The 15,815-nt window shown below is 43.2% G+C and overlaps 1 protein-coding gene across 1 annotated transcript in view; it reads right to left on the minus strand.

Moving 5' to 3' along the window:
- The window catches only part of ncoa3 (nuclear receptor coactivator 3), a 31,537-nt gene that overhangs the window by 13,821 nt on the left and 1,901 nt on the right, over positions 1–15,815 (minus strand). The window contains exons 2-4 of the mRNA XM_071521247.1: positions 3,429–3,496; positions 994–1,098; positions 571–731 (exon numbers count right to left, since the gene is read on the minus strand). Of these exons, the coding sequence (XP_071377348.1) occupies positions 571–731; positions 994–1,079 (247 nt within the window). The 5' untranslated portion in view covers positions 1,080–1,098; positions 3,429–3,496. The remainder of the gene's footprint in view (positions 1–570; positions 732–993; positions 1,099–3,428; positions 3,497–15,815) is intronic.

Consider the following 15,815-nt stretch of genomic DNA (forward strand, 5'->3'; position numbering starts at 1 on the left):
ATAGCTCTCTTTCTTCCTTCCCCACTTAACCTCACAGATCTCATCTGAGCCTTGCTAAAACAGGTGGAAGCAAATAGCCTCCTTTGCTTATCCAATTGTGTCAGATCTTCAAAATAATAGCAAAAGGGTCTAGGGATAGGAGTGATTTTTTTTTTACAAGGTCTAGAATGGATTCTGAGTCGCCAGTGTCATTAGTCTCCCAGAGAGAGGCAGCGTTTGGCACTAACAGATACACACTGTCACTGACAGCCTTGAGCCATCACCACCACGGATAGGGCTCAATTACTGGTGTTCATTTACCCCCAGTGATACAAACAGCCAAACTGGCTGGCTGTCTGAAGCAGCCTGACCATGAACCAAACACAACACTTCATCACTGGTAATATTCTGTCCTACTGCAGGAGCAGTTTGACAAGATTTAAAAGTATTAATTCTTTACTCCCCAAACACAAATAGAGAAAAAAGAATGACAATATTCCATTCATTTACAAAAACCTATGCCTGTTGATATGTGGTTTTGTTTGTGACTAGGAATACTAGGAATGGGTGTGATTTGCACTGAGGTGGTACCTTGCTCTTTGATTTGTCTGATCTGTCTCACGGTCTCCTTGAGGATGGCACATTTGTCAGGCTTGACGTTGAAGCTGTCGATGTTGGAGAGATTGGCAGAGATGAGCTCGGCCAGCTCCTCGATGTACTTGCTCTCCTGTTCCCTCCGACGCTTGTCACACCTGCCGGGGAACCAGAGAGGTTAGACGTGTTGCCATGACAATCCCACCCCCCCACAGCTATTATGGTCTGCATACGGCCGGGGCTCAGATGCTTCAGATGGTTGCTAGCAGCAGACAGACGTTTGAACTGGGGGTAGGGATGGCGACGTGAGGCCGGGATGAAGGGAACGACCTCACGCACTGGCTGACATGCAGATCAAAAACAGAAGCAGACAAACAGGATAGATAGATGAACGACACACACTGAAGTTCCAGCACTCACCCTAAGCCTGGTGTGTCACAGGTGGACAGTTTGCGTTTGCGGTCGGAGCACAGCGGCTCCAACGAGTTCTCTCCTACCCCGCTCATCTTCAGCGCATATCAGCACCTAGAAGCAAACACACACATCATATATACACACTCATACAAGCAGTGCAACACACACAGTGAGAACGGACTGAGACTGAGTGTGGTTTTATACGCTCACATGTGTGTGGCACAATCTAATGAAAGGATAAGTGTGGATAGGAGACTGCCTTGAATTGTTTATTTTTTGCCAAGTTCACTCAGAAATTATGTCAAATTCAGGTTGACCTTCAAAGCTTAGTGTCAGTGCCTGCAAATTGTGCGAAATCAACAAAATCCCTAAGCTATTGAGGGTATAGTGGAACAGATTTCCAGGGGTAGAGTAGATTGTAGATTTCTACAGATTTATGAGGGCAGACTATCCAGTTAGTAAAGCGGCCTTGGTTCCTGCCTAGTGCTTGATGGGAGTGAAATCTCATCTGTTCCACTGCGAGGAGCGACTGATGATGATGTAGTGATTTGGAGCCTCAGGGGAGATGGGTCATCCTGCGTTCAGCCAGCCTGCCCGCTAGAGTTGCTACTGCATGCCGAATGATACCGCTCCGGCAGCAGCAGAAACACACACACAACGTGCAAACACCGTTCCCAGAGCACTCGCATGCTCAGGCATGTAGTGGCACAGTCAGAGGCTATGAGAGAGACGAGTGCTAGCTACTGTCCCAGCAAGGCAGATATTCACCAGCCTGCTCCTTTGTCTGGCTGCCAGGGACTGTACAAGCAAGAAAAAAAACATACTGCTTGGGTTTTGGAGCCTAGAAACAATTCAGGTGAGACTCGACTATATTCCAGGGGCTAGTAGGAATTCTCTCTTCCGCACTCTTTTTACCCGGCATTCTCCATAGTTGGCTATATCCGATCTTTCTTCCAATAGGTTTTGACTGCCGTTCCCTCATACCATTCTCCAACCACCCCTCCGTTCTCTCCCTCCCTGGGTGTAGTGGTGCTGGGCTGGGGACCCTGCCCTTGTTTTCCTGCTCTGGCCTTGCCCTGTGACTGACCCCCTCAGAGTTCACGTTAGAGGAAACCTCTGTAGCCGGCTTCTAAGGTCACTGCTTTTTCCCATTCCCACCCAGAAACACACACACACACACACAAAGCCGTAGCGTGTGGTTGTATTGTTCTAATACAAGGCTATCCATGAATCCAAGCGTGCTTGCATACACACACATACACATACACACACACACACACACACACACACACATACACACACACATACACACACACACACGCACACACAGACACACTCTCTCTCAAACGAATATGGAATGAGCTCATTCCAGAGTGGAAAAGTGCAGAGCGGATGGGAGTCATTATGCAACTCCAGCTCCGCAGCTCCAGCTCCACAACTGCAGGCCAGGACATGCAGCCCAGTCCCCCACTACTACTACTACTACTACTACTACTACTACTCGACGGGCACCAAGTCTCAGACACGCTCCGCACCATAAATCTGCACTACATGCTCCATGTCTGTCTACCTTTCACCACCCCCTCTCTAAATCTGGCTGCCCTGCTCCGTCTTCGTCTCTCCCCCTCTACCTCTCCCTCTCTCTGCCCTCCCTCCTCTCGTGCCTCCTTCCTGGTTTCTGTCCTAAGGCTCACCTCTGCAGCAGTGGAGAAAGATGACATCAGCCCTCAGTCAGCCTCACATCCTGAAACAGACAAACAGCAGAGCTTGGGGCTGCTTGGAGGCTTTCTGAGAAGAGGGAAATCATAGAAGGGTAGTATGGTTTCTACTCTGGCTATGGGGAAGGAATGCAAAAGACCCAAGTAACTGTAAATAGGTTTCAACACATAAACATATTATTTTCTTGCAAAAAGGCTCGCCTCACGCAAGGTCTGCGGATCTCTGTTACAAACAACCTGGGCAGGGCAACTGTGTTCTCATGGGATTTAGACAATCACTGTGTTATGTATGTTCATATTTGTGAGTGTGTCACTTGTTCACTCCTGTTGAGATCCTGCACTTTTTGAAAAGTTTGACGTCTTTGAAATCTTTCACTGACAACCTGACTTGACAAAACCTCTTGAAGAGGAGAGTGAGAGATTGTGAACAGCGTCCCACTACACCACAGATGAGTCACAACAGGCCTGGCATTATGCCACTGACCCTGAATCAGCTCCTTTTGACAGTGTGAAACTTGCGCAGGGATAAGACAAAATGTGTTGCACAAACCATCAGGTACACACACAGCAACTGCCAAAAATGCATGTAGTATTAAATGTCATAGCTAGCTAAAAATAAGATGGTCTGAACCTATAATGGATTGTCTACCTGGGGTGTGTGTGTGAGTGTGTGTGAGTGTGTGTGTGAGAGAGGGAGTGTGCGTTTTCCACACAAATGCTTACCTTGGCCAGTCCAAGCCCCAGTCAAGCTCCATTCAGGGTCTAGTGCAGCTTCAATGTCTCAACATATCCTGAAAGCAGAGAGTAAATAAAAAGGTCATGAACTGTGCCACCTTTAGCCACCATCAACTGTACATAGCCCTACCAACAGAAAACACTTGGTTTCTTCTGCAAATGATTACAATGCAAAACCTTATCAATTTTGAACAATATGTTTTAACCATCTTGCTAATAGCTGCATAAAAGTCAAATATCATCCAGCAAGATTCCACAACAGTCTCTTTACTAGGCTTTAGTGTATTTTAACATTTTGATACAAGTCAGTACACAGCCACAGTAAGGAGCTCTCTAAATGGTTGGATAACTCAAAGTGGGTCTATAATGACACTCCTCTACTTCCTGTGAAAACAGCATGACTTTTTTATATTTTTGTTGTCACAAAAATTCATGGGAAAAAGTGATTTCTAAAATTGCACAGGAAGCCACAGCAGATAGCATCCTGTTTGCGTCCACCCTCAGCCTGTTCCACTGCGTCATCACTTCCCCTTCCTGGAAATGTGGCCACCCATCCACCATATTTACATATTCTGTTTATCAGGCCTGTTCCCTGTCCTCCTGGCTCCCGCTCACACCTTCTATGGCTTCCGCTGGCCATCAGAAGCTTTCAAATACTTAGGTGTCTTACTCAACCACAAAGAGAATAAGAACACATCTGCAGCTTCAGTCCTCTACAGCAGGTAGAGACCCCATGCCCAGGTCAGAAAATTCAAGTGAATCTAGTGTTCAAACAGTAAAATGGTTGGCCCGGCTATGGCCAAGCTGAAACTATGATTGGTCAAAGACGCGTGGTCTTTCTTTTTTCTCCTATTTCTATTCTAACATATGTATACTACTTTGAGGAACACTTCTCAGACAGTACACATGCGTTGGTAACCGTTGTGCAAAAGCTTTAATACTCTTGAGGACAATCTTTACTGTGATTACGAGTACTTTACCATCGTACCCATAATAACAGTAAAGGAGGCCTCTGGAGAATTATTGCTATATGAAAATTGTGTTTTCTCATTGTACCAAATGGACAAACATTCATCAAAGTGACAAATGAATCCGCTCTTGTGAGCTGGTCATTGACTTCTGCGTACAGGCAGGCTTGACTGTGGCTCCTTTGCCCTCCAAAAGCCGTTGGCAATAGTTTTTCCATTTCAAAATAATTATTACATTCAGATATTATTACTTTTTCATTTGCTTAGGATTTTTCAGCTGACCACATTTTCATATCAAGGGACCACTCGTGGGGTCATGAGCCTACGGTTAGGATGGCCTGGTCAAAAGTCTCTGGGTACAAACTGCTTCCCAAACCCCTGACCAGCACAATCATCCTACCACCACAGATAAGGCTGGGAGATTTTATTTCACTTTTGAATGGTTAATATTTGACAGCATTTATTGCTATTTTTCTGGATGCAAATTAGACACGAGTACACAAGTTCAATGACACCAAATCATTCAGTTCATACTGGGTTCTGGTCCATCCATACTGTTTATTCTTTATACTGCACTTAGCATAAATTCTTCATGATAGATACATAGATAGAAGAAAACAGAATACCATTGATGACGATATTATAAAATGGCATATCTTGGCGTGGAACCACTAATGAGGGTTGTCTTATGAACCACTGACACACACACACACACACACACACACACACACACACACACACACACAGCTGTGTGCCTTCAACATGTCATGCATGTGTGTGATCCTCCTCCACACAGATCACTGATCGCATCAGAGGCCTCATACACTGGGCTGCTACTGAGCTAAAGCTGCAGTTAAATAATTAAACACAGAGAGACAGAGAGGAAAGTGTGTCTTGCCATCAACTGCAGAACCAAGGTTTTCCACTTTGTGACAAATTTGAGGACCACCAAAAACAACAAGACACATGGGAGTGGGGTGAGAGACAGGGATGTGGTCTTTCTGTGTGGTTTTTTGGACCCCAACCTCTCATTCACTTTCAACTTGAGATTACTGTTAAACTGCTGTGTTTTGTGTTTCTGATTACAGACACACACACATACACACACTGAAGTACAGGACAAGAAACTAAAGGAAGTTGAATTCAATGCAGACCAGGAGAAGAACAGGCAATCAAATGGATACGGACTGGGGGAGGTGGAGGAGGAGTCAAGGCAGATCTAGTGGAATAAAAAGAGGAGGAGGAGGAGGAATAGGGAGGGGGAGGGGAAGAGAGAGGAGAGGCGGTGTGCTGGGCTCAAGCCCAGAGCTGCAGCAGTGTCACTCAGTCAGTCAGGACCAGAATAGTGAGGAGGACATTCCAGCATTCAGCCTGAAATAAAGCCTGCAATCTGAGCTCCCTGAGACAACGACCGGCAGTCCCGACAACAAACACTGGCCCACCCAAAACAAAGATCACACATACACAGACGATTATAGCCCCCGAAAAGTCACACAACACACATGTGCCAGACTGTCTTTATTATAACAGTGAGAGGGGTTAGATGACTCAGGGTTGGGGGGGTGTAAAAAAAATATTTTAATATAAAGGGGTATGAGTTTTATTTTTTTTATATTTTTATTTTTTTTTTAAATGGTAGATATAGGCTAATGAAGGCATCTAGGGTCATTATCCCACTCCTAACCCACCCTTGAATTCACACACACACACACACACACACAGGGTAATAAAGCAACAAAAGGTGTCTACTAGAGTTTAGGACATCAAGTGCAAAAAGGAAACAAGAGGACAGAATGACTTCCTGTTTTTCTTCAAAGAGCTGGCCCGCCTCCTCCTGCGCCTACTTCCAACTATACGCCGGGTTTGGTACAATGGGAGCTCACACCAGTCTCAACATTGTCTTCATTTAAGAACCATCACATCCTGTCTCATACTGAAGCCAAGTTCGAGAGGGCAGCTATTGTTGGTGGACGTAGTGCCTAATGGCTGTTTTCTATCCAACATTACATGTGATTTTAATGAAACTCGGGCTAGTGGAACTGAACTGGAGCTGGGAAGGATGATGGCAAGACGGAGAGTGCAGGCGCACAATGGGACTCAGGGAGCGGGGAGGAGGACATATGCCAAGCATGTGTGTATATGTGTGGACTTCTAAAAAGTGAAGCTGTAAAAAGTTTAAGAAAGCCTCCATTACCCTTGCTGAAGTGCACAAATTCCAGAAAGGCCGCAACTCAAGAAGCATAAAGAGACAAGCAAACAAGCAAGCACATGCAAACTCAAGTCTCTTCGTTTCTCTGTAGTGTCTGAAGTGGTGATGGAGCAAGATGTCCCCATTTCTTCATTGCTCTGAATTCGTCTATGTATAGGTCCATCAGTACCACTGGTCCCTGATATGCTGCGATATGATCTAAATTATACTGGGCTAAATTCTAACCTGGTCTAGTTGGTTCAAACCATAGAGTTCCCTGATCTGTGTTGTAGATGAACAATGCAAAAAAAAAGACACATTTTCTTTATTCTATTTTACCCAATTCATTCACATTTCACTTCTCCAAAACTCAAGACATGCCTTTCATGAGAAATGCCTGAGCCTCCGTGAAGAAACCAAACCGTTTACAGTTGCTATTAAATTCACACAGGGGACGGCTCACACTGGAATAAAGCACACCTTTCACAACCATGATGGTGACGCAAAGTGTGAGAGAACAGAGCAGAGAGGAGGAGATGGGAGAGCAGACAGAAAAAACACAACCTCACAGGGTCTTATTGGTGTTAGTGAAGCATTACAGAAATGCATCTGTAAGAAATCGAAGCCTACATCTTTAAGGAATCCAACTTGAAGGTTCAATGCTGGCCTAAGGCCAATTCTATTGCTTCACCAGTCCAACTAGGCCTAAATGCGGCAACAAATGCTGTCATTGTGAAAATGCTTCAAGGGACACAGCTGATATATTTTATACATTTACACATATGACCACACATCACAAAACTGTTAAGTCATGTTTAACTTTTGCAGATGGAAAATAAGCATAGGCCATATTTTCAAAAAACTAAAGACAACTGTTTTATCTCTACCCAGCATTCTCCATAGTAGGCTATATCAGGGAGTCAATTACACTGAGCGTAACAATGACATAGTATTGAGATGAATTATCAGAGAAATGTCCCATAAAAACTCACAAGGGCTCCTAAAAAACATTGGCTATTTAAAAACAGCTTTTTGTTTCCGGTAGCTTTCTCCTTACACACATGTAGCCTACAATGAAGGTGGTAGAGAGAGAGAAGGTAGTTCAAAGCAGAGGAAAACTGCTTTCAGAGCATTGCTTTTTCCCTTGAAAAAACACCCCCACCCTTACCCAATCTACACAACACACACAGAGCTGTGTGCATCTCCCCGTTTTCTCACACAAACTGCAGCATGAAGAAAAACCAGGGAAAATAAATGAAGGTGGAGACAAAGAGATGACAGATTCCACTGTGTGTGTGTGTGTCCTGCATGCATCTTCTACCACTATCCATCATTAATACAGACAAAGAGCAGAGAGGAACAGGACAGGACCCACACGGGCACACACACACAATCACCAACCAGCTACACACATCGCATAGCACCACCGTAATGCCATATCCCCCCAAACAACCCCTTACTTTTCTATAAGATTGCCATCTTGGTTTATGTAGGAGGGTAATAAGAGCGAACACGCAGCATCATCCAGGGAAGACCGAGGCAGTGACCAAACAAATGCAAGCGTCTGTGATCACACAAGGCTAATATTATGGAAATTAGTTCATTAATCAATGGCCAAACAGCCTTTTATCTGGCAAGCCAGAGCGCCAGGCCTGATCGGCCTCCATGCTGCCCAGTCAGATAACTCACAAACACACATCTTTACTTGCAACTGATGCAGCTGCAGGAAAACAAATCTCATCTAGCCTCAGATAATTTGGTGTGAAGAGATGTCAACCATTGTAATTACTTTTGGAGGTATTTTGTGAACAACCTCATCTCAATGCAAAAAAAGAATTGTGCTTAGGTTCAACTCAGCTATCCAGAAGGAGTGTGTGTGTTTGTATGCATGCTTTAACTGTGCCACTCGGTTAAAAAGCAGACATTCATTTTCAGACCACAGCGCAGCTCTGGCGATTTTCCCCTCTCTCTTCCCTCCCTCCCTCCCTCTCGCTCTTGTGTCTTTCTCTCCTCCCTCTCAGTGCCCCCTCCCCCTCCTCCTCTCCCTCCGTCCCTGCTGGATTGGTGGAGTAAACACAGGAAGAGAGCGGGCTCTGTTCCACCACGCCAGAGCTGGGGCTGGGCGTTCCTGCAGAGCTCCTGCGCCGGGGTCAAAAGTTTACTGTGGTTTTCATTTCACCTTTCCTCAGCCAATCACAGCGCCACACTGCAGCGCCTGAACTCTGACCCCTGCAAAGAATTCCACTCAAAAGAGGGTCTGACGCCAGTTTCACAACTACACCCCCTCCCATCTCCCATTTTTCCCCACTACTCCTTTTCCTTTCTTTCAACTGGCTAGTTTCATTTGTTGACAGAGCCTAGGTGAAAAAGATTCCAGAAATGAGGTATGGAGAGCAATGGAGTGTATAAGTACAACTAGAGTTTTTAAAATACAGAGAGCTATGCATTATTAGAATCCAAACATTAACTGCTTTCTTTTTTCCACAGGTCAATGAACATATAACCAAACCAGTGACCTTGATAGAAAAAAGCAGAAAAGAAGGAATAACATTTTTCTCAGAATCTCAGAACAACATGAGGGTCATTATACAGTCAAGACTTGACACATTTGTAGAATCCATATTTGGTTTGTTTGGTTTCAATCCAAGAGCAAGCTAATAAAAACCTACAAATTTATGGATTATAAAGGTCCAACATTATAAAAGTCCAACATAAATCCTAATCCTCCTCCAGTGGATGAGGTCTCCCATTCTCCTTGGTTTTCCTTCTCTCCCTCTCTCCATCCACACTGCTTTGCAGGGCCGGCCATGTATCCTGCCCACCACATGCCGCCAAGATCCAGGTTAACACTATTAAAAGCGTGTTTAAATGACTTATGAGGACAGGCTGGATACAGGGGTCACAAGGACCAAGTGTTGAAAGACAGAGGGAGAAAGCGAATGTGGGTGGAAGGGAGGGAGGTGCTCCGCTAGTCAGGCAGCACAACACTCAGGAATCAGTTTAGGAATCAGAGTCACTCAGTCTGACTGGACACAGACACACATGCACACACACCCTGAGCCATAATCCAACTGTGGGTTTGTTTTTGTCTTGGTGGCGCTGCACTCTGTTCCATCTGCTGGGTGATTAAGCCTGCACAGCTAATCAAGTCCCACTGTAAAGCAGCAGGCAAAGGATGACAGACGCTGGTTTAGGCACCCGGCTTCAAGCTGCCTTCGTAGTTCTCATCCACAAAAAAGTTGCAGGCCAATGTTCCAGCATTCAGACTCACTAAGTATTCATATTGCTGCACAGTGAAGGCCAAGGTCTTAAAAGAAGAAGTTCCAATAATCAACAGAGACTGAACCTTCTCCTCATTTAGCTACATTCAGCTTAATTATTTAACATGTTCATGGGAACAAATGGATGTTCCACAAAAGGCCACTCATCCATAAAACACACTATTGGTGATAAAAGCCATTTGCTTTTGTTTACATGAAAAAATAAATAGGCTACGTTTAAAAAAAAAGGTGCCTTACCTTTGGCCCCAGGTAAAAAGTGACCGCAGATATGGTTTGTGTGTGGTTGGATTATAATCAGTGGGACAGAGTGCTGAAATTTTCATTTGCTTGTGATGCAGGCTGTATGTACAGCTCCAACCTTTAAATCCAGGTGCCAAATCTTGCCTTCATGCTTATTATGCATCGGTGCCTAAACTGATTCTTCAAATTTTTATGGAATTTCTACATTGTATAGCAATACAATGGATTAGACAAGAAGGATGGGAGCAAGAGGATCATATGCAACATCCGTGAGCCAGATCTGAACCCACAATGTTTCAGGTACATGCTAGGTTTGTGAGCTCATTGAGCCTCAACCTGGTAGGTCGTCACTGATGGACATGAGAGGACTCTTGCCGTACAAAATGATCTTACACTTGCCATGAAACCAGGAAACTCTAAGGAAAGTGTCAGCCAATGACTATGTTACTGCTACTACTTGTTGGGTAGCTCATAGTATGTTACATAATAACTGGTATTGTTGGAGAATAAAAACTTAGCTTACTTACCTCTTAGTCAGAGGAACACAGGTCGCTTTAGGATACCTCCACTGCCAAGTTTAAAAGCATGCAAGTACCATGTTACCACTTGTGTGTGGGGCGGTTTGAGGCTTTGAGGCCTATGAACATGATTTCCTTCGCATTAGTAAAATACAGTCAGTTGCACCACATAATTTGGTTACAGTGTATCTGTATGAACAAAATATTTACGCAATCCCATCTACAGGACAAGGCAAGTGCTAATGATAGAAAGTAACAGAATGCACATGCCATTTCACAACTCAATATTCATGCAAATCCTTCATTTACCAAGGAAAAATTCTTATGACAGTCTGAGTTACAATGTGGATCATGCCTGTAAGCAAACTAATGCGCAACTAATGGTAACCATATCTTCGTAATAGCTTTATATGGAAGCTGGTTGGGATATGCCCTTATTATTTGTGAAGCAAACAAATTATGTAGTCAAAGCTACTAGCCTAACTAGTAACAACTAGACCTCTAGTCAAGACTTTACACCATAATTTAAGAATGAGCTTACACATTTCTGGTGAAAACCTAGTCCATGTCTCTTGACATTTAGCACCCTCCAAACTGAATCCTCTTTTACAAGACTGATAGGGATGCCGAAATAACCAATTGTTCCAAGTTTTAAAGCTTTATATCATGACTTTGTTGTGGTAAAACATTGTGCCAACTTATCACATTTAGCTTTAAAAAAAAATGTTAAATACACTATTGACACAATGTGTCACAAAAAGAAACAGAACTAAATGGAACTAGTTTGCTGTAAATGAACACGAGGACCTTTGTGGCATAGTTTTGTGGTCATGGTTAGTGGCTATACTAATAGTTAATGCATTGTGAAGTGAAGACAGCTGATTGCAGTTGAAAAAGTTCAAAAATACAGTTCAAAAATACTGAATATTCAAAACATTGTTTTGAATATTCAGTATATAACCAAAATAAATAACTAACTGAATCATATATGAGTTGAGCTAATACACTCTGGCCTTCTACAGTGACTGTGTTTTTTGGCCCCCACAACAGACAAAGCTCTCCCATCTCTGCTTTAAATTTCATACATAAATAACTTTGAACAATGTTTAGCTTTCATCCAATTACAAGGGTGGACACATGGAAAAGGGCAGTACTTGGCTGTTATGATATTGCTAATTGAACAGGGACATTTACTACTCCCAGGTCATTCAGCCTGCAGTCGTATAGAATAATTTGTTCCAGTGTGACAATACTAATCAGACCATGAGAAACTAGCCAAGTGGAAAAGTGGCAATCACTTGCAAATAGTAGCACCAACCCTGTAACATATTGGATTGGACTGACAGCCAAGTTCTCAATATTTGCTGTGTGTTGTTTGGTAATTAAACTCAGGCATCATCATCAAGCTTGAAATGATATGGCAGCAACTGTCAGCTCAGCTATTATGGGGACAACGGCAAGCTTCAGAGCAGCAACCCTTTGATTGGAGTGTTGCCTTAACAACAAGCCACATAAACAGGAGTGACGTCACTGGGCACAGTGAACAGCAGTAATGGTGAAAAGAACATTTTCCACTTTATCCAGAAGGGGAAAAAAAATCACCCCAATTAAGAAATAAGAGTGTTGGGGAAAAAGAGACATTAGAATAAATTATCTGAAGGGTGCACTGCCAGTGTTGACATGCTGTAGTAAATCTGGAGTCTACTTCTTGGTCAACCCAGAATAGCAGGGTCCTTTTACTTTGGAGTGGAATTCTGTGTCATTCAAGACTCGACTTTCCATCGGACCGAGGCAGGGGTAAACGTAGGGCAGGAAACGGGTGGGCAAAGGGTAGGAAGAAGGGGAGGGTAGAATGAAAGAAAGGTGTCCATGTAGCAGTGGAGTTGATCCAGAAATGACACGCTCTCTCTTTTTCTCTTGCCCTCTTCACCAGCTTCTCTCTGTCTCCCTCTCTTTGGGCTGCCTAACTGACAGAGAGAGCATCTGGTAGCATTTATCTCACAAACCAAACTTTTTTTCACCCTTGCCGTCTCTCCCCCAAAACTTTATAAAAGGGGGCCCTAAACAAAACACAAACAAGGTCTTGCTAACATTTTACAATGGTAACAAAACTAAGACAGGGAGCTACCCTCCCATTGGCTTGTTCAGGTGAACCCGTTTTACGAGCATTCTTCAGCTGAGGGAGAGAAAGTTAAAGGGGGAGTTGAAGTTAAAGAGGAAGGGCAGGGAAGGGAGGGGGGACAAAGCTCTTGGCACCCCCTTCCCTAATAAACTCTTCCCTTCGTCCAATCAACGACGACTACAGAGAGTGAACTGTTCCAAAGCCTTGCTGGTTATAAACTGGAATTGGGTGCAATGATTGCTTCAGGCTGCCCGTTTGGCTTTTAGAAGTGTGTATGGCTCACATATGGCTCAACTAGCCTAGCATTTGGGTATTACCTCAGAGTTGAAGAAGAGGGGAGTGAGGGAATGAATGAGATGTGACTTCAAACAGAGCCAGAGTGCAGACTGCACTGGTTGACTTGGGACCCAGTGAGGTGGCGGGCTGGCTGGCTTCCTCTTAATAGTGAATAACAATCTGGTTTCAGCAGCTCTCATCTCATACTCTCACTCTCACTTGTTTGGGCGATGTAGCCGTAAATATTTTAGCAGTGGAAACACAACTGTCTTGTTGAGCAGAGTTTTCTATATTTAGCTCTTCAGGGTAGGCAGAAAAAGTAAACCTACCTGTTGTGTACTACCAAACACTCTGCTCTATGGAATGTGCATTTTAACAAGCATACATAAAGTTCACTGTGACGGCATGAATGACCTTGAGATTTGATTTGACGTCACGAGAAGTTTCACACGGCTTGAAACGACCATATGAAACTTTTGCATTCTCAAACCTCATGTATGTTGTAAGAGTACAGGACAAAGAGTGTTATGGGGTCCGAAAATTCTGAATAGCTGTTGAATAGGCCAACCTGATTTGGAAAGAGGCTGAGGTGGATACCAGTAACATTAATAAGAGAATGAGAATGAAACTTAAAAAAAAAGCATTTTCCCTAAATGAGAAGTAGTTGGTGAAAGTTACCAATTAGTTTATTAGTTAGTTAACTGAAATAGGCCTCTGGGAATTTCATGTGGCACACAACAGTTAGAGCTCACAACTCTAGTTTTTTCCCTCTACTTCAACCAACCCTGCACCCCCTGTCGTGTCGCCTAACAGAAAGGTACTAAGACCAAGGAGTCACATTACAATTAGGGAAACAATCAGGCTTTCCTTTCAGCTCTGTGTGTCAGCAAGAGTCCTCCCAGAGCCACTGCTCCTCTACACAGCTATTAATCTTAGATTGAACACACATACCACATGACCGATTGGCAGCTAACTCGAAACGAAACTTATTATCTCTCTTTCGCTCTCTCAACACACAGACTCTGACGACACACTAAAAGAATGCCATCTATTCAGACATCAATGGGGCAAAAATGCAGCTTGACAAAGACAGAGTGGAGACAGTTATCAAAAAGTGCCTCCGTCACATGAAGGTGGTGAGCTCTCCACTTATTTTTCCTGTCTACTCAGTGATACCAGCCAGTACTTAGGAGGTAAAACTATACAGGAGCACGTCATTTATCTGAACCCCCTGAGAAGGAAGTCATTTAGCAAAATGAAATGCTTGAAAACGCCTTTTGAAATTCTTTAGCAATGTTTTTAAATTCAAAATATGAAATATGAGCACACATGCATTTTGAAGTGTTCAGTACAGTCCAAGCTTAGGCTATATGATTTTGGTATACGTGCCAAAGAATAAATTCAAACAATTATGTAAAATTCAATAACCCAAGGCATTTTACATTGCCGTATTTTATGTCTGTCATGCCTGCAGTTCAGAGGTATGAAGTCTGGAAAAATAAGGTGTTCTTGTTTGGTAACTTTCCCATGAAATATCCATCCTCAATATTTCTATTTCCTTGTTTATAGAAAGCTAAAATATTCAGCATTAAACTATGGTCTGCAAACAACAGCCCTAATAAGGCCCCTCAAGCTGGGCCTTATTTTCCTAGTTGTTGCCATCCTGACGATTGTGTTTAAAATTTTGTCACTTACTTCACTGTAGAGCTTTTAATTGACCTGCCTACATCCAATTTTCCAATTATCTATTGCCTGAAACTTGCGTATATTGCAGTATTAAATATGTTACTTTAACTAGTGTGAGCTAATTGGCAATTAGAAAGTTCAAGTATGCTGCACTATATTGGATGCTCTGTATACAAACTACTGACCAGGAAAAGCTGGGAAAAGTTAAACCCACCTGCTAGTGGTAATTATGTAGGATATGTGGCATTTTTTTGAAGGCTCCTTTATCTCCCACCTGGCATCACAAATTGCATCCACCAATGTCGGCAGTCCAAGGTATTAAAAATTATCAGTAATATTCACACAAATACAATCAACCATACCACAAGACACGTAAAGAATACTTTCAAGCTGAAGCAACAAAAGCCCATTCTCCCGCTTCTTCCAATATGACTGGAACGCAGCAGAAACCAGCAGCCAGCAAGTAAACAAGGAAGTGTATCAGCAATGCTACAAAAGTATCAAATTAACTATTATAACTGAAATGTTGTGATAATTGTTCGATCACAGTTATTTAAAGACGTGTAACTGTAGTGCAAGCGCTATTATGTTTAACAGATGTTTTAATTGCTTTGGTTTCAAATGTGGGGCTTGCTTTGGCCCTTTCAGTGAGTTTTGGAGAGCAGTGCTCCTAATGAAGGTAGAGGTATGAAAAGTTCTACAGTGAAGAAATTGACTCAATTTTGAACACAATCAATCATCATAATGGCAAAAAAATAGAAAATAAGGCCAGGGTTGAAAATAACCAGAATTATCCTTTAAATCAATGCACAGATACGTATCAATCAGGTCATCTGATCTGGCCCCAGAATCTGCCACCGCAGAGAGACTTCTCCCAGTCCCATGAGAAAAAGTGATAAGTTAATGAATTATTGAGAGCATAGGGGCCAGCAGACAAAGAGCGAAAGCCATGCATCCAAGTCACTTCTTCACCCCATCTGCAGTCAAAGAATCCCCCCAAAGATTGATTCATTGTTAACGCAGCCTGACACCCTGTGTGAGGGAGAAAGAAAGGGGTAGATAAAGGGACAGAGAATGGGGGACAGGGGGCTCCATT

This window comes from Centroberyx affinis, unplaced genomic scaffold (assembly GCF_046629955.1).
Source record: "Centroberyx affinis isolate AG114_WGS23_722 - 3 ecotype Tasmania unplaced genomic scaffold, CSIRO-AGI_Caff_v1 ptg000877l_1, whole genome shotgun sequence".
NCBI lineage: Eukaryota > Metazoa > Chordata > Actinopteri > Beryciformes > Berycidae > Centroberyx > Centroberyx affinis.